Source organism: Sebastes fasciatus, unplaced genomic scaffold (assembly GCF_043250625.1).
Source record: "Sebastes fasciatus isolate fSebFas1 unplaced genomic scaffold, fSebFas1.pri Scaffold_35, whole genome shotgun sequence".
Taxonomy (NCBI): Eukaryota; Metazoa; Chordata; class Actinopteri; order Perciformes; family Sebastidae; genus Sebastes; species Sebastes fasciatus.
The window spans coordinates 48,287-68,594 of NW_027428202.1; the positions used below are offsets into that span (position 1 = coordinate 48,287).

Sequence of the window (20,308 nt, forward strand, 5' to 3'; positions counted from 1 at the left end):
GTTGTTTTGAGTCTCTTTGTGGTTGAGTCTCTTTGTGGTTGTTTTGAGTCTCTTTGTGGTTGTTTTGAGTCTCTTTGTTGTTGTTTGAGTCTCTTTGTGGTTGTTTGAGTCTCTTTGTGGTTGTTTTGAGTCTCTTTGTGGTCGTTTTGAGTCTCTTTGTGGTTGTTTTGAGTCTCTTTGTGGTTGAGTCTCTTTGTGGTTGTTTTGAGTCTCTTTGTGGTTGTTTGAGTCTCTTTGTGGTTGTTTTGAGTCTCTTTGTGGTTGAGTCTCTTTGTGGTTGTTTTGAGTCTCTTTGTGGTCGTTTTGAGTCTCTTTGTGGTTGTTATGAGTCTCTTTGTGGTTGTTTGAGTCTCTTTGTGGTTGTTATGAGTCTCTTTGTGGTTGTTTTGAGTCTCTTTGTGGTTGTTTTGAGTCTCTTTGTGGTTGAGTCTCTTTGTGGTTGTTTTGAGTCTCTTTGTGGTTGTTTTGAGTCTCTTTGTTGTTGTTTGAGTCTCTTTGTGGTTGTTTGAGTCTCTTTGTGGTTGTTTTGAGTCTCTTTGTGGTTGTTTTGAGTCTCTTTGTGGTCATTTTGTGTCTCTTTGTGGTTGTTTGAGTCTCTTTGTGGTCGTCTGAGTCTCTCTGTGGTTGTTTTGTGTCTCTCTGTGGTCGTTTTGAGTCTCTTTGTGGTCGTTTTGTGTCTCTTTGTGGTTGTTTTGTGTCTCTGTGGTCGTTTTATGTCTCTTTGTGGTTGTTTTGTCTCTCTGTGGTTGTTTTGTGTCTCTTTGTGGTCGTCTGAGTCTCTCTGTGGTTGTTTTGTGTCTCTCTGTGGTCGTTTTGAGTCTCTTTGTGGTCGTTTTGAGTCTCTTTGTGGTTGTTTTGAGTCTCTTTGTGGTCGTTTTGAGTCTCTTTGTGGTCGTCTGAGTCTCTTTGTGGTTGTTTTGTGTCTCTTTGTTGTTGTTTTTAGTCTCTTTGTGGTCGTCTGGGTCTCTTTATGTTGTTTTGTGTCTCTTTGTGGTTGTTTTGAGTCTCTTTGTGGTTGTTTTGAGTCTCTTTGTGGTCGTTTTGTGTCTCTTTGTGGTCGTTTTGAGTCTCTTTGTGGTTGTTTTGTGTCTCTTTGTTGTTGTTTTGAGTCTCTTTGTGGTCGTCTGAGTCTCTTTGTGGTTGTTTTGTGTCTCTTTGTGGTTGTTTTGAGTCTCTTTGTGGTTGTTTTGAGTCTCTTTGTGGTCGTTTTGTGTCTCTTTGTGGTCGTTTTGAGTCTCTTTGTGGTTGTTTTGTGTCTCTTTGTTGTTGTTTTGAGTCTCTTTGTGGTCGTCTGAGTCTCTTTGTGGTTGTTTTGTGTCTCTTTGTTGTTGTTTTGAGTCTCTTTGTGGTCGTTTTGAGTCTCTTTTCTTTGTGGTTGTTTTGAGTCTCTTTGTGGTCATTTTGAGTCTCTTCGTGGTTGTTTTGTGTCTCTTTGTGGTTGTTTGAGTCTCTTTGTGGTCGTTTTGAGTCTCTTTTCTTTGTGGTTGTTTAGAGTCTCTTTGTGGTCATTTTGAGTCTCTTTGTGGTTGTTTTGAGTCTCTTTGTGGTTGTTTTGAGTCTCTTTGTGGTCATTTTGTGTCTCTTTGTGGTTGTTTGAGTCTCTTTGTGGTCGTTTTGAGTCTCGTTGTGGTCGTTTTGAGTCTCGTTGTGGTCGTTTTGAGTCCCTTTTGTGGTTGTTATGAGTCTCTTTGTGGTTGTTTTGAGTCTCTTTTGTGGTTGAGTCTCTTTGTGGTTGTTTTGAGTCTCTTTGTGGTCGTTTTGAGTCTCTTTGTGGTTGTTATGAGTCTCTTTGTGGTTGTTTGAGTCTCTTTGTGGTTGTTATGAGTCTCTTTGTGGTTGTTTTGAGTCTCTTTGTGGTCGTTTTGAGTCTCTATGTGGTTGTTTTGAGTCTCTTTGTGGTTGAGTCTCTTTGTGGTTGTTTTGAGTCTCTTTGTGGTTGTTTGAGTCTCTTTGTGGTTGTTTTGAGTCTCTTTGTGGTTGAGTCTCTTTGTGGTTGTTTTGAGTCTCTTTGTGGTCGTTTTGAGTCTCTTTGTGGTTGTTATGAGTCTCTTTGTGGTTGTTTGAGTCTCTTTGTGGTTGTTATGAGTCTCTTTGTGGTTGTTTTGAGTCTCTTTGTGGTTGTTATGAGTCTCTTTGTGGTTGTTTGAGTCTCTTTGTGGTTGTTTTGAGTCTCTTTGTGGTCGTTTTGAGTCTCTTTGTGGTTGTTTTGAGTCTCTTTGTGGTTGAGTCTTTTTGTGGTTGTTTTGAGTCTCTTTGTGGTTGTTTGAGTCTCTTTGTGGTTGTTTTGAGTCTCTTTGTGGTTGAGTCTCTTTGTGGTTGTTTTGAGTCTCTTTGTGGTCGTTTTGAGTCTCTTTGTGGTTGTTATGAGTCTCTTTGTGGTTGTTTGAGTCTCTTTGTGGTTGTTATGAGTCTCTTTGTGGTTGTTTTGAGTTTCTTTGTGGTTGTTTTGAGTCTCTTTGTGGTTGAGTCTCTTTGTGGTTGTTTTGAGTCTCTTTGTGGTTGTTTTGAGTCTCTTTGTGGTTGTTATGAGTCTCTTTGTGGTTGTTTGAGTCTCTTTGTGGTTGTTTTGAGTCTCTTTGTGGTCGTTTTGAGTCTCTTTGTGGTTGTTTTGAGTCTCTTTGTGGTTGAGTCTCTTTGTGGTTGATTTGAGTCTCTTTGTGGTTGTTTGAGTCTCTTTGTGGTTGTTTTGAGTCTCTTTGTGGTTGAGTCTCTTTGTGGTTGTTTTGAGTCTCTTTGTGGTCGTTTTGAGTCTCTTTGTGGTTGTTATGAGTCTCTTTGTGGTTGTTTGAGTCTCTTTGTGGTTGTTATGAGTCTCTTTGTGGTTGTTTTGAGTCTCTTTGTGGTTGTTTTGAGTCTCTTTGTGGTTGAGTCTCTTTGTGGTTGTTTTGAGTCTCTTTGTGGTTGTTTTGAGTCTCTTTGTTGTTGTTTGAGTCTCTTTGTGGTTGTTTGAGTCTCTTTGTGGTTGTTTTGAGTCTCTTTGTGGTTGTTTTGAGTCTCTTTGTGGTTGAGTCTCTTTGTGGTTGTTTTGAGTCTCTTTGTGGTTGAGTCTCTTTGTGGTTGTTTTGAGTCTCTTTGTGGTCGTTTTGAGTCTCTTTGTGGTTGTTATGAGTCTCTTTGTGGTTGTTTGAGTCTCTTTGTGGTTGTTATGAGTCTCTTTGTGGTTGTTTTGAGTCTCTTTGTGGTTGTTATGAGTCTCTTTGTGGTTGTTTGAGTCTCTTTGTGGTTGTTTTGAGTCTCTTTGTGGTCGTTTTGAGTCTCTTTGTGGTTGTTTTGAGTCTCTTTGTGGTTGAGTCTCTTTGTGGTTGTTTTGAGTCTCTTTGTGGTTGTTTGAGTCTCTTTGTGGTTGTTTTGAGTCTCTTTGTGGTTGAGTCTCTTTGTGGTTGTTTTGAGTCTCTTTGTGGTCGTTTTGAGTCTCTTTGTGGTTGTTATGAGTCTCTTTGTGGTTGTTTGAGTCTCTTTGTGGTTGTTATGAGTCTCTTTGTGGTTGTTTTGAGTTTCTTTGTGGTTGTTTTGAGTCTCTTTGTGGTTGAGTCTCTTTGTGGTTGTTTTGAGTCTCTTTGTGGTTGTTATGAGTCTCTTTGTTGTTGTTTGAGTCTCTTTGTGGTTGTTTGAGTCTCTTTGTGGTTGTTTTGAGTCTCTTTGTGGTCGTTTTGAGTCTCTTTGTGGTTGTTTTGAGTCTCTTTGTGGTTGAGTCTCTTTGTGGTTGTTTTGAGTCTCTTTGTGGTTGTTTGAGTCTCTTTGTGGTTGTTTTGAGTCTCTTTGTGGTTGAGTCTCTTTGTGGTTGTTTTGAGTCTCTTTGTGGTCGTTTTGAGTCTCTTTGTGGTTGTTTGAGTCTCTTTGTGGTTGTTATGAGTCTCTTTGTGGTTGTTTTGAGTCTCTTTGTGGTTGTTTTGAGTCTCTTTGTGGTTGAGTCTCTTTGTGGTTGTTTTGAGTCTCTTTGTGGTTGTTTTGAGTCTCTTTGTTGTTGTTTGAGTCTCTTTGTGGTTGTTTGAGTCTCTTTGTGGTTGTTTTGAGTCTCTTTGTGGTTGTTTGAGTCTCTTTGTGGTTGTTTTGAGTCTCTTTGTGGTTGTCTTGAGTCTCTTTGTGGTTGTTTGAGTCTCTTTGTGGTTGTTTTGAGTCTCTTTGTGGTTGTTTTGAGTCTCTTTGTGGTTGTTTGAGTCTCTTTGTGGTTGTTTTGAGTCTCTTTGTGGTTGTCTTGAGTCTCTTTGTGGTTGTTTGAGTCTCTTTGTGGTTGTTTTGAGTCTCTTTGTGGTTGTTTTGAGTCTGTTTGTGGTTGTTTGAGTCTCTTTGTGGTTGTTTTGAGTCTCTTTGTGGTTGTCTTGAGTCTCTTTGTGGTTGTTTGAGTCTCTTTGTTGTTGTTTGAGTCTCTTTGTGGTTGTTATGAGTCTCTTTGTGGTTGTTTTGAGTCTCTTTGTGGTTGTTTTGAGTCTCTTTGTGGTTGTTTGAATGCAGTGTGATATTTATTAAATTGATATTTTCTGCGTGTTTGGCTGCAGGAGTCTTTAATGAACGGGGGCAGCAGCTGAGTGCTGAACTGAACTACGGTGCATTTAATTTAATTCCTCGTGTGTAGGAGACAGATTGTGTAGTTTCCACTGAGGTCAAAGGTCAAAGGTGACACTGACCTTCGATCTGAGTGATGAGCTCGTAGCTGTGAACGAAGCCTTCTCTACCTGTGAGCAGAAACCAGAGTTAGAGAGAGGACAACATGTCTCCACTGACTGATTCCCTCTTCATGTTTTACCTTTACTCTTCATACGAGACCATTCTTTCCTCTCCACTCTGAAACACACACACACACCAGCAGGTTACTAACGCAGCAGCTGGTAGCACTACAGTAGTACTAGTACAGTAGTACCGAAGTAGTACTACAGTAGTACAGTAGTACTACTGTAGTACTACTGTAGTACTACAGTAGTACTACTGTACTAGCACTACTGTAGTACTACAGTAATACTAGTACAGTAGTACCGAAGTAGTACTACAGTAGTACTACTGTACTAGCACTACTGTAGTACTACAGTAGTACTACAGTAGCAGTATACTGGCTGTACCTGTGTTTGGACGGGATGTATCCCAGCTCCTCCATCTCCCCCTGCTGGTTCACCCGTCTGGCCTGCCACCACTCGTCATCGGCGCTGTCCATCACATGAAGAACCTCCCCGAAGTTAAAGTCCAGAGCTTGTGAGAGGACGCCACAGTCCCACTGCTTATCGTAGTCGAACAGCGCCCTGGAAGCACACCGCCACACACCTTTAGACAGGTGACTACAGGGGACTACAGGTGTGATGACTACAGGTGACTACAGGTGACCACAGGTGACTACAGGTGACCACAGGTGACTACAGGTGACTACAGGTGTGATGACTACAGGTGACTACAGGTGACTACAGGTGTGGTGACTACAGGTGACTACAGGTGTGGTGACTACTGGGGACTACAGGTGTGATGACTACAGGTGACTACAGGTGACCACAGGTGACTACAGGTGACCACAGGTGACTACAGGTGACTACAGGTGTGATGACTACAGGTGACTACAGGTGACTACAGGTGTGGTGACTACAGGTGACTACAGGTGTGGTGACTACTGGGGACTACAGGTGTGATGACTACAGGTGACTACAGGTGACTACAGGTGTGATGACTACAGGTGACTACAGGTGACTACAGGTGTGATAACTACAGGTGACTACAGGTGACTACAGGTGTGATGACTACAGGTGACTACAGGTGTGATGACTACAGGTGACTACAGGTGTGATGACTACAGGTGTGATGACTACAGGTGACCACAGGTGACTACAGGTGACTACAGGTGTGATGACTACAGGTGACTACAGGTGTGATGACTACAGGTGTGATGACTACAGGTGACCACAGGTGACTACAGGTGACTACAGGTGTGATGACTACAGGTGACCACAGGTGACTACAGGTGACTACAGGTGACTACAGGTGTGATGACTACAGGTGACTACAGGTGTGATGACTACAGGTGACTACAGGTGACTACAGGTGTGATGACTACAGGTGACTACAGGTGACTACAGGTGACTACAGGTGACTACAAGTGTGGTGACTACAGGTGTGATAACTACAAGTGTGGTGACTACAGGTGAATCCAGGTGTGGTGACTACAGGTGTGGTGACTACAGGTGTGGTGACTACAGGTGTGGTGACTACAGGTGTGGTGAGTCCAGGTGTGGTGACTACAGGTGTGGTGACTACAGGTGTGATGACTACAGGTGTGGTGACTACAGGTGTGGTGAGTCCAGGTGTGATGACTACAGGTGTGATGACTACAGGTGTGGTGACTACAGGTTACCTGAGGTAGAAGCTGCGGTTGGCTCTCAGACTTCCAGACGAGCTGTTCATCATCTGCTCCCTCAGGTCGTGGATCTTCGCCTCAAAGCGACTGTACTCTGCACACATAAACAACGCTCCCTTCACATACAGCAGGTAGTACAGGTAGTACTACAGATAGTGCTACAAGTACTACAGGTATTACTACAGGTGGTACAGGTAGTACTATGATGCAGTACTGTGAGCTCACCCTCAGGTCGGTACTGAGCCACGATGGTGACGGTCTGTCCGGCGTTCTTCAGAGCTGCTGCTGCCTGTTCATGTGTGGCGTACCTGAGATCCACCCCGTTCACCTGCACACACAAGTTATCATTCAAATATAATAATACTACTAGTACTACTGATACTACTACTACTACTACTACTACTACTAATACTACTACTACTGATACTACTACTACTACTACTACTACTACTACTACTGATACTACTACTACTACTACTAGTACTACCACTGATACTACTACTACTACTACTACTACTACTACTACTACTACTACTGATACTACTACTACTACTACTACTACTACTACCACTGATACTACTACTACTACTACTACTGATACTACTACTACTACTACTACTACTACTACTGATACTACTACTACTACTACTACTACTACCACTGATACTACTACTACTACTACTACTACTACTACTACTGATACTACTACTACTACTACTACTACTACTGATACTACTACTACTACTACTACTACTACTACTACTACCACTGATACTACTACTACTACTACTACTACTACCACTGATACTACTACTACTACTACTACTACTACCACTGATACTACTACTACTACTACTACTACTACTACTACTACTACTACCACTGATACTACTACTACTACTACTACTGATACTACTACTACTACTACTACTACTACTACTGATACTACTACTACTACTACTACTACTACCACTGATACTACTACTACTACTGATACTACTACTACTACTACTACTACTACTGATACTACTACTGCTACTACTACTACTACCACTGATACTACTACTACTACTACTACTGATACTACTACTACTACTACTACTACTACTACTACTGATACTACTACTACTACTACTACTACTACCACTGATACTACTACTACTACTACTACTACTACTGATACTACTACTACTACTACTACTACTACTGATACTACTACTGCTACTACTACTACTACCACTGATACTACTACTACTACTACTACTGATACTACTACTACTACTACTACTACTGATACTACTACTACTACTACTACTACTACCACTGATACTACTACTACTACTACTACTACTACTACTACTGATACTACTACTACTATTACTACTACTGATACTACTACTACTACTACTACTACTGATACTACTACTACTACTACTACTACTACTACTGATACTACTACTACTACTACTACTACTACTACTGATACTACTACTACTACTACTAGTACTACCACTGATACTACTACTACTACTACTACTACTACTACTACTACTACTACTGATACTACTACTACTACTACTACTACTACTACCACTGATACTACTACTACTACTACTACTGATACTACTACTACTACTACTACTACTACTACTGATACTACTACTACTACTACTACTACTACCACTGATACTACTACTACTACTACTACTACTACTACTGATACTACTACTACTACTACTACTACTACTGATACTACTACTACTACTACTACTACTACTACTACTACTACTACCACTGATACTACTACTACTACTACTACTACTACCACTGATACTACTACTACTACTACTACTACTACCACTGATACTACTACTACTACTACTACTACTACTACTACTACTACTACCACTGATACTACTACTACTACTACTACTGATACTACTACTACTACTACTACTACTACTACTGATACTACTACTACTACTACTACTACTACCACTGATACTACTACTACTACTGATACTACTACTACTACTACTACTACTACTGATACTACTACTGCTACTACTACTACTACCACTGATACTACTACTACTACTACTACTGATACTACTACTACTACTACTACTACTACTACTACTGATACTACTACTACTACTACTACTACTACCACTGATACTACTACTACTACTACTACTACTACTGATACTACTACTACTACTACTACTACTACTGATACTACTACTGCTACTACTACTACTACCACTGATACTACTACTACTACTACTACTGATACTACTACTACTACTACTACTACTGATACTACTACTACTACTACTACTACTACCACTGATACTACTACTACTACTACTACTACTACTACTACTGATACTACTACTACTATTACTACTACTGATACTACTACTACTACTACTACTACTGATACTACTACTACTACTACTACTACTACTACTGATACTACTACTACTACTACTACTACTACCACTGATACTACTACTACTAATAATAATAATAATAATAGTGATTATTGGAGGAGCAGTCCACCGGTTACCGGCAGAGAACCAGGACGCTTCTGACTCTCATCCCGCCCCGGTGCTGCTGATGAAACCAACAGAACCACATCATCTGCAAAAGAGCAGAGACCCGGTTCTGAGGTCCCAGAACCGGACCCCCCCCCAAGCCCACCCCCGGTGACCAGGGACAACCACCGGAGACGAGTACACGGACGCAGCTTTCACTTTGGTTATACAAGGACCGGATGGCTCGTAACAACGACCCCGGTACCCCCTACAGGACTCCCCCCGGTACTCTCTACAGGACTCCCCCCAGTACTCTCTACAGGACTCCCCCCGGTACTCTCTACATGACTCCCCCCAGTACTCTCTACAGGACTCCCCCCAGTACTCTCTACATGACTCCCCCCGGTACTCTCTACATGACTCCCCCCGGTACTCTCTACATGACTCCCCCCGGTACTCTCTACATGACTCCCCCCGGTATTCTCTACAGGACTCCCCCCGGTACTCTCTACAGGACTCCCCCCAGTACTCTCTACAGGACTCCCCCCGGTACTCTCTACATGACTCCCCCCAGTACTCTCTACAGGACTCCCCCCGGTACTCTCTACATGACTCCCCCCGGTACTCTCTACATGACTCCCCCCGGTACTCTCTACATGACTCCCCCCGGTACTCTCTACAGGACTCCCCCCGGTACTCTCTACAGGACTCCCCCCAGTACTCTCTACAGGACTCCCCCCAGTACTCTCTACAGGACTCCCCCCAGTACCCCCTACCGGACTCCCCGCAGTACTCTCTACAGGACTCCCCCCGGTATCCCCCTACAGGACTCCCCGGGGGACCCCCCTACAGGACTCCCCGGGGGACCCCCCTACAGGACTCCCCCCGGTACTCTCTACATGACTCCCCCCGGTACTCTCTACAGGACTCCCCCCAGTACTCTCTACAGGACTCCCCCCGGTACTCTCTACAGGACTCCCCCCAGTACTCTCTACATGACTCCCCCCAGTACCCCCTACCGGACTCCCCCCAGTACTCTCTACAGGACTCCCCCCAGTACTCTCTACATGACTCCCCCCAGTACTCTCTACATGACTCCCCCCAGTACCACCTACCGGACTCCCCCCAGTACTCTCTACAGGACTCCCCCCAGTACCCCCTACCGGACTCCCCCCAGTACTCTCTACAGGACTCCTCCCAGTACCCCCTACCGGACTCCCCCCAGTACTCTCTACAGGACTCCCCCCCAGTACCCCCTACCGGACTCCCCCTAGTACTCTCTACAGGACTCCCCCCAGTACCCCCTACCGGACTCCCCGCAGTACTCTCTACAGGACTCCCCCCGGTACTCTCTGCAGGACTCCCCCCAGTACTCTCTACAGGACTCCCCCCAGTACTCTCTACAGGACTCCCCCCAGTACTCTCTACAGGACTCCCCCCCAGTACCCCCTACCGGACTCCCCCCAGTACTCTCTACAGGACTCCCCCCAGTACCCCCTACCGGACTCCCCGCAGTACTCTCTACAGGACTCCCCCCGGTACTCTCTACAGGACTCCCCCCAGTACTCTCTACAGGACTCCCCCCAGTACTCTCTACAGGACTCCCCCCCAGTACCCCCTACCGGACTCCCCCCAGTACTCTCTACAGGACTCCCCCCAGTACCCCCTACCGGACTCCCCGCAGTACTCTCTACAGGACTCCCCCCAGTACTCTCTACAGGACTCCCCCCAGTACCCCCTACCGGACTCCCCCCAGTACTCTCTACAGGACTCCCCCCCAGTACCCCCTACCGGACTCCCCCCAGTACTCTCTACAGGACTCCCCCCAGTACCCCCTACCGGACTCCCCGCAGTACTCTCTACAGGACTCCCCCCGGTACTCTCTGCAGGACTCCCCCCAGTACTCTCTACAGGACTCCCCCCAGTACTCTCTACAGGACTCCCCCCAGTACTCTCTACAGGACTCCCCCCCAGTACCCCCTACCGGACTCCCCCCAGTACTCTCTACAGGACTCCCCCCAGTACCCCCTACCGGACTCCCCGCAGTACTCTCTACAGGACTCCCCCCGGTACTCTCTACAGGACTCCCCCCAGTACTCTCTACAGGACTCCCCCCAGTACTCTCTACAGGACTCCCCCCCAGTACCCCCTACCGGACTCCCCCCAGTACTCTCTACAGGACTCCCCCCAGTACCCCCTACCGGACTCCCCGCAGTACTCTCTACAGGACTCCCCGCAGTACTCTCTACAGGACTCCCCCCGGTACTCTCTACAGGACTCCCCCCGGTACTCTCTACAGGACTCCCCGCAGTACTCTCTACAGGACTCCCCGCGGTACTCTCTACAGGACTCCCCCCAGTACTCTCTACAGGACTCCCCCCAGTACCCCCTACCGGACTCCCCCCAGTACTCTCTACAGGACTCCTCCCAGTACCCCCTACCGGACTCCCCCCAGTACTCTCTACAGGACTCCCCCCAGTACCCCCTACCGGACTCCCCGCAGTACTCTCTACAGGACTCCCCCCGGTATCCCCCTACAGGACTCCCCGGGGGACCCCCCTACAGGACTCCCCGGGGGACCCGGTCGTAAGCCTCCTCCAAGTCCACAAAACACATGTAGACTGGATGGACAAACTCCCATGACCCCTCAAACAGCACCGCGAGGGTAAAGACCTGGTCCACGGCCAGGACCAAGTCCACATCGTTCCTGAATCTGAGGTTCCACAATCGGTCTCCTTTCAGCACCCTGAATAAACCCAGTCCCCGTGGACCAAGACCCATCTGGTCTCTGTACTCACACTGAGGACCTGGTCTCTGTACTCACACTGAGGATCTGGTCCCCCTTCCGGAGCTCTCCACTCAGGTCTGCTGGTCCTCCTGCCAGGATGAAGGAGATGAAGATCCCCTCTCCGTCCTCCCCCCCCACGATGTTGAAGCCCAGACCGGTGGACCCCCGTTGGACGCAGACCCGGCGGGGGTCCCGGGAGTACTCGTCCTCTCCCATCATGCCGCGGGGGATAGGGGAGTATCGCCGTGGTGACGGAGGAGGGAGGGCTTGTGGGTAATCACACATGTAGTCCGGCTCCATGTAGGCTGAGGACACATAGAGGACAGGATGTGAGTCTCAAGTCCTGCTGGTCCCCCTTCAGGAGCCGGTCTGAGACCCCCCTCTGGTTCTCTGGTCCCCCTTTAGGAGCTAGTCTGAGACCCCCTCCAGTTCTCTGGTCCCCCTTTAGTAGCCGGTCTGAGACCCCCCTCCAGTTCTCTGGTCCCCCTTTAGGAGCTAGTCTGAGACCCCCTCCAGTTCTCTGGTCCCCCTTTAGGAGCTAGTCTGAGACCCCCTCCAGTTCTCTGGTCCCCCTTCAGGAGCCGGTCTGAGACCCCCCTCCAGTTCTCTGGTCCCCCTTTAGGAGCTGGTCTGAGACCCCCCTCCAGTTCTCTGGTCCCCCTTCAGGAGCCGGTCTGAGACCCCCCTCCAGTTCTCTGGTCCCCCTTTAGGAGCTGGTCTGAGACCCCCCTCCAGTTCTCTGGTCCCCCTTCAGGAGCCGGTCTGAGACCCCCCTCCAGTTCTCTGGTCCCCCTTTAGGAGCTGGTCTGAGACCCCCCTCCAGTTCTCTGGTCCCCCTTTAGGAGCTGGTCTGAGACCCCCCTCCAGTTCTCTGGTCCCCCTTTAGGAGCTGGTCTGAGACTCCCCTCCAGTTCTCTGGTCCCCCTTCAGGAGCTGGTCTGAGACTCCCCTCCAGTTCTCTGGTCCCCCTTCAGTAGCTGGTCTGAGACCCTCCAGTTCTCTGGTCCCCCTTTAGGAGCTGGTCTGAGACCCTCCAGTTCTCTGGTCCCCCTTCAGTAGCTGGTCTGAGACCCCCCTCCAGTTCTCTAGTCCCCCTTTAGTAGCTGGTCTGAGACCCTCCAGTTCTCTGGTCCCCCTTTAGGAGCTGGTCTGAGACCCTCCAGTTCTCTGGTCCCCCTTTAGTAGCTGGTCTGAGACCCTCCAGTTCTCTGGTCCCCCTTTAGGAGCTGGTCTGAGACCCTCCAGTTCTCTGGTCCCCCTTTAGTAGCTGGTCTGAGACCCTCCAGTTCTCTGGTCCCCCTTTAGGAGCTGGTCTGAGACCCTCCAGTTCTCTGGTCCCCCTTTAGGAGCTGGTCTGAGACCCTCCAGTTCTCTGGTCCCCCTTTAGGAGCTGGTCTGAGACCCTCCAGTCCTCTTGTCCTCCAGCGTGTCCCACTGACCGCGATCCCACCGGCCTTAAAGGAGACCAACCAAACCGGGGACGGCTACAGTTTGTCCCGACGGCGGCGCTGAAGACTGAGAGGGACCGGAAGACCACCACAACCTGACCCGCATTAAGACCTGGTCACGGCAGGAAGTGGACTCCTGTAGCTGGACAGCTAACATGCTAACTGCTAAGCTAAGGCTAGACCAGCAGAGAGCCTGTCCAACCGGACTGGACCAGCCGGGTCTCACCCACCGGTCTGAGCTAGACCTGCAGAACCACCGTGGTTCCCTCAACCTAACGGAGACCCCTCAGCCTTCTGGTGTCTGTAGGACCAGAACAATAGGCCGGTACCGAGGAGAACCCAACACCCTGATTCAAGGACAAGGTGTCCTACATCCTGTCCCCGCTGGACCCGCCGGGATGAGGACTCCCAGTGGACCCAGAGGGACGAGGACTCCCGGTGGACCCAGAGGGATGAGGACTCCCGGTGGACCCAGAGGGACGAGGACTCCCGGTGGACCCAGAGGGACGAGGACTGTCAGAGACAGGAAGTGGTACGTACAGCTGGTCAGGTCTGGGGGGCTGTAGCGGTCTGCTGGGTGGATGTACTGCGAGGTGGGCGTGGCCACCTTCAGGTAGACCACCTCCCCCGTGTTCTTCAGGGCCACCACGGCGTCTTCATGCAGGACGTCCTCCAGGGACACGTGGTTCACCTGCCGGGGTCAAAGGTCCGGTCAGACTGGACTAACAACATCTCAGGATATACATATACAGTCTATAGATATACAGTCTATAGATATACAGTCTATAGATATACAGTCTATAGATATACAGTCTATATATACTGTCTATATAGATATACAGTCTATAGATATACAGTCTATATATACAGTCTATATATACAGTCTATAGATATACAGTCTATAGATATACAGTCTATATATATACAGTCTATATATATACAGTCTATATATACAGTCTATAGATATACAGTCTATAGATATACAGTCTATATATATACAGTCTATATATATACTGTCTATATATACAGTCTATAGATATACAGTCTATATATATACAGTCTATATATATAGTCTATAGATATACAGTCTATATATATACAGTCTATATATATACAGTCTATATATACAGTCTATAGATATACAGTCTATAGATATACCGTCTATAGATATACAGTCTATACATATACAGTCTATAGATATACAGTCTATACATATACAGTCTATAGATATACAGTCTATAGATATACAGTCTATAGATATACAGTCTATACATATACAGTCTATAGATACACAGTCTATACATATACAGTCTATACATATACAGTCTATAGATATACAGTATATATATACAGTCTATAGATATACAGTCTATAGATATACAGTCTATATATATATACAGTCTATATATATACAGTCTATAGATATACAGTCTATATATATAGTCTATAGACATACAGTCTATATATATACAGTCTATAGATATAGTCTATAGATATACAGTCTATGTATATACAGTCTATATATATATACAGTCTATAGATATACAGTCTATAGATATACAGTCTATAGATATACAGTCTATATACATACAGTCTATATATACAGTCTATATATACAGTCTATAGATATACAGTCTATAGATATACAGTCTATATATATACAGTCTATACATATACAGTCTATATATACAGTCTATAGATATACAGTCTATAGATATACAGTCTATATATAGTCTATAGATATACAGTCTATAGATATACAGTCTATATATATACAGTCTATATATATACAGTCTATATATATACAGTCTATATATATACAGTCTATAGATATACAGTCTATAGATATACAGTCTATATATACAGTCTATAGATATACAGTCTATATATATACAGTCTATAGATATACAGTCTATAGATATACAGTCTATATATATACAGTCTATAGATATACAGTCTATATATGTACAGTCTATAGATATACAGTCTATAGATATACAGTCTATATATATACAGTCTATATACACAGTATATATATATATACAGTCTATATATACAGTCTATAGATATACAGTCTATAGATATACAGTCTATATATATACAGTCTATACATATACAGTCTATATATACAGTCTATAGATATACAGTCTATAGATATACAGTCTATAGATATACAGTCTATATACATACAGTCTATATATATACAGTCTATATATACAGTCTATAGATATACAGTCTATATTTATACAGTCTATACATATACAGTCTATATATACAGTCTATAGATATACAGTCTATAGATATACAGTCTATAGATATACAGTCTATATATATACAGTCTATATATATAGTCTATATATACAGTCTATACATATACAGTCTATATATATACAGTCTATAGATATACAGTCTATATATATACAGTCTATAGATATACAGTCTATATATACAGTCTATAGATATACAGTCTATATATATACAGTCTATAGATATACAGTCTATAGATATACAGTCTATAGATATAGTCTATAGATATACAGTCTATATATATAGTCTATATATACAGTATATATATATATACAGTATATATATATATACAGTCTATATATATACAGTCTATATATACAGTCTATAGATATACAGTCTATAGATATACAGTCTATATATACTGTATATATATATATACAGTCTATAGATATAGTCTATAGATATACAGTCTATACATATACAGTCTATAGATATACAGTCTATAGATATACAGTCTATAGATATACAGTCTATAGATATACAGTCTATACATATACAGTCTATACATATACAGTCTATAGATATACAGTCTATAGATATACAGTCCATAGATATACAGTCTATAGATATACAGTCTATACATATACAGTCTATAGATATACAGTCTATAGATATACAGTCTATACATATACAGTCTATAGATACACAGTCTATACATATACAGTCTATACATATACAGTCTATAGATATACAGTCTATATATATAGTCTATAGATATACAGTCTATAGATATACAGTCTATAGATATACAGTCTATATATATATACAGTCTATATATATACAGTCTATAGATATACAGTCTATAGATATACAGTCTATATATATAGTCTATAGACATACAGTCTATATATATACAGTCTATAGATATAGTCTATAGATATACAGTCTATATATATACAGTCTATATATATATACAGTCTATAGATATACAGTCTATAGATATACAGTCTATATATACAGTCTATAGATATACAGTCTATAGATATACAGTCTATATACATACAGTCTATATATATACAGTCTATAGATATACAGTCTATACATATACAGTCTATAGACATACAGTCTATATATATAGTCTATAGATATAGTCTATACATATACAGTCTATAGACATACAGTCTATATATATAGTCTATAGATACAGTCTATACATATACAGTCTATAGACATACAGTCTATATATATAGTCTATACATATAGTCTATATATATACAGTCTATATATATACAGTCTATATATACAGTCTATATATATACAGTCTATATATATACAGTCTATATATACAGTCTATATATATACAGTCTATATATATATACAGTCTATAGATGCAGTGTATATACAGTGTCTGTGTGGTGGGTTTTTACGGACCGCCAGTATTTTGTCCCCGATCTGTAGCCGTCCGTCTCGGTGCGCCGCTCCGCCCTCGATGATCTTGGTGACGTAGATGCTGTTGTCTCCTGGAACGTGTTGGTTCCCCACTCCACCCGCTATACTGAAGCCCAGACCTGGACAGACAGGGACAGGGACAGGACCAGACAGGGACAGACAGGGACAGGACCAGACAGGGACAGGGTCAGAGAGTCCGTTAATAACAGTTCTCTAAAGGTTCTCAGAGTGAACCAGAACCAGTGAAGTCCGTTAATAACAGTTCTCTAAAGGTTCTCTGAGTGAACCGGAACCAGTGAAGTCCATTAATAACAGTTCTCTAAAGGTTCTCTGAGTGAACCAGAACCAGTGAAGTCCGTTAATAACAGTTCTCTAAAGGTTCCTCTAGTGAACCAGAACCAGTGAAGTCCATTAATAACAGTTCTCTAAAGGTTCTCTGAGTGAACCGGAACCAGTGAAGTCCATTAATAACAGTTCTCTAAAGGTTCTCTGAGGGAACCAGAACCAGTGAAGTCCGTTAATAACAGTTCTCTAAAGGTTCTCTGAGTGAACCGGAACCAGTGAAGTCCATTAATAACAGTTCTCTAAAGGTTCTCTGAGGGAACCAGAACCAGTGAAGTCCATTAATAACAGTTCTCTAAAGGTTCCTCTAGTGAACCAGAACCAGTGAAGTCCGTTAATAACAGTTCTCTAAAGGTTCTCTGAGTGAACCAGAACCAGTGAAGTCCGTTAATAACAGTTCTCTAAAGGTTCTCTGAGTGAACCGGAACCAGTGAAGTCCATTAATAACAGTTCTCTAAAGGTTCCTCTAGTGAACCAGAACCAGTGAAGTCCGTTAATAACAGTTCTCTAAAGGTTCTCTGAGTGAACCGGAACCAGTGAAGTCCATTAATAACAGTTCTCTAAAGGTTCTCTGAGTGAACCAGAACCAGTGAAGTCCGTTAATAACAGTTCTCTAAAGGTTCCTCTAGTGAACCAGAACCAGTGAAGTCCATTAATAACAGTTCTCTAAAGGTTCTCTGAGTGAACCGGAACCAGTGAAGTCCATTAATAACAGTTCTCTAAAGGTTCTCTGAGGGAACCAGAACCAGTGAAGTCCGTTAATAACAGTTCTCTAAAGGTTCTCTGAGTGAACCGGAACCAGTGAAGTCCATTAATAACAGTTCTCTAAAGGTTCTCTGAGGGAACCAGAACCAGTGAAGTCCGTTAATAACAGTTCTCTAAAGGTTCTCTGAGTGAACCGGAACCAGTGAAGTCCATTAATAACAGTTCTCTAAAGGTTCTCTGAGGGAACCAGAACCAGTGAAGTCCGTTAATAACAGTTCTCTAAAGGTTCTCTGAGTGAACCGGAACCAGTGAAGTCCATTAATAACAGTTCTCTAAAGGTTCTCTGAGTGAACCAGAACCAGTGAAGTCCATTAATAACAGTTCTCTAAAGGTTCTCTGAGGGAACCGGAACCAGTGAAGTCCGTTAATAACAGTTCTCTAAAGGTTCTCTGAGTGAACCGGAACCAGTGAAGTCCATTAATAACAGTTCTCTAAAGGTTCCTCTAGTGAACCAGAACCAGTGAAGTCCGTTAATAACAGTTCTCTAAAGGTTCTCTGAGTGAACCAGAACCAGTGAAGTCCATTAATAACAGTTCTCTAAAGGTTCTCTGAGGGAACCAGAACCAGTGAAGTCCGTTAATAACAGTTCTCTAAAGGTTCTCTGAGTGAACCGGAACCAGTGAAGTCCATTAATAACAGTTCTCTAAAGGTTCTCTGAGTGAACCAGAACCAGTGAAGTCCATTAATAACAGTTCTCTAAAGGTTCTCTGAGGGAACCGGAACCAGTGAAGTCCGTTAATAACAGTTCTCTAAAGGTTCTCTGAGTGAACCGGAACCAGTGAAGTCCATTAATAACAGTTCTCTAAAGGTTCCTCTAGTGAACCAGAACCAGTGAAGTCCGTTAATAACAGTTCTCTAAAGGTTCTCTGAGTGAACCAGAACCAGTGAAGTCCGTTAATAACAGTTCTCTAAAGGTTCTCTGAGTGAACCAGAACCAGTGAAGTCCGTTAATAACAGTTCTCTAAAGGTTCCTCTAGTGAACCAGAACCAGTGAAGTCCGTTAATAACAGTTCTCTAAAGGTTCTCTGAGTGAACCAGAACCAGTGAAGTCCATTAATAACAGTTCTCTAAAGGTTCTCTGAGGGAACCAGAACCAGTGAAGTCCGTTAATAACAGTTCTCTAAAGGTTCTCTGAGTGAACCAGAACCAGTGAAGTCCGTTAATAACAGTTCTCTAAAGGTTCTCTGAGTGAACCAGAACCAGTGAAGTCCGTTAATAACAGTTCTCTAAAGGTTCCTCTAGTGAACCAGAACCAGTGAAGTCCATTAATAACAGTTCTCTAAAGGTTCTCTGAGTGAACCGGAACCAGTGAAGTCCATTAATAACAGTTCTCTAAAGGTTCTCTGAGGGAACCAGAACCAGTGAAGTCCGTTAATAACAGTTCTCTAAAGGTTCTCTGAGTGAACCGGAACCAGTGAAGTCCATTAATAACAGTTCTCTAAAGGTTCTCTGAGGGAACCAGAACCAGTGAAGTCCATTAATAACAGTTCTCTAAAGGTTCCTCTAGTGAACCAGAACCAGTGAAGTCCGTTAATAACAGTTCTCTAAAGGTTCTCTGAGTGAACCAGAACCAGTGAAGTCCGTTAATAACAGTTCTCTAAAGGTTCCTCTAGTGAACCAGAACCAGTGAAGTCCGTTAATAACAGTTCTCTAAAGGTTCCTCTAGTGAACCAGAACCAGTGAAGTCCGTTAATAACAGTTCTCTAAAGGTTCCTCTAGTGAACCGGAACCAGTGAAGTCCGTTAATAACAGTTCTCTAAAGGTTCTCTGAGTGAACCAGAACCAGTGAAGTCCGTTAATAACAGTTCTCTAAAGGTTCTCTGAGTGAACCGGAACCAGTGAAGTCCATTAATAACAGTTCTCTAAAGGTTCCTCTAGTGAACCAGAACCAGTGAAGTCCGTTAATAACAGTTCTCTAAAGGTTCTCTGAGTGAACCGGAACCAGTGAAGTCCATTAATAACAGTTCTCTAAAGGTTCTCTGAGTGAACCAGAACCAGTGAAGTCCGTTAATAACAGTTCTCTAAAGGTTCCTCTAGTGAACCAGAACCAGTGAAGTCCATTAATAACAGTTCTCTAAAGGTTCTCTGAGTGAACCGGAACCAGTGAAGTCCATTAATAACAGTTCTCTAAAGGTTCTCTGAGGGAACCAGAACCAGTGAAGTCCGTTAATAACAGTTCTCTAAAGGTTCTCTGAGTGAACCGGAACCAGTGAAGTCCATTAATAACAGTTCTCTAAAGGTTCTCTGAGGGAACCAGAACCAGTGAAGTCCGTTAATAACAGTTCTCTAAAGGTTCTCTGAGTGAACCGGAACCAGTGAAGTCCATTAATAACAGTTCTCTAAAGGTTCTCTGAGTGAACCAGAACCAGTGAAGTCCATTAATAACAGTTCTCTAAAG

General features: G+C 43.7%; 1 protein-coding gene across 3 annotated transcripts in view; it reads right to left on the minus strand.

Annotated features, from left to right (window-relative positions):
• LOC141763741 (disks large homolog 4-like) overlaps positions 1 to 20,308 on the minus strand; it is a 73,115-nt gene that overhangs the window by 21,492 nt on the left and 31,315 nt on the right. For all 3 annotated transcript variants that reach the window (XM_074628448.1, XM_074628449.1, XM_074628450.1), the window contains 8 exons: positions 16,786 to 16,922; positions 13,648 to 13,798; positions 11,696 to 11,964; positions 6,557 to 6,659; positions 6,329 to 6,425; positions 5,055 to 5,231; positions 4,745 to 4,782; positions 4,626 to 4,673 (listed from right to left, as the gene is read on the minus strand). In XM_074628448.1, the coding sequence (XP_074484549.1) occupies positions 4,626 to 4,673; positions 4,745 to 4,782; positions 5,055 to 5,231; positions 6,329 to 6,425; positions 6,557 to 6,659; positions 11,696 to 11,964; positions 13,648 to 13,798; positions 16,786 to 16,922 (1,020 nt within the window). The remainder of the gene's footprint in view (positions 1 to 4,625; positions 4,674 to 4,744; positions 4,783 to 5,054; positions 5,232 to 6,328; positions 6,426 to 6,556; positions 6,660 to 11,695; positions 11,965 to 13,647; positions 13,799 to 16,785; positions 16,923 to 20,308) is intronic.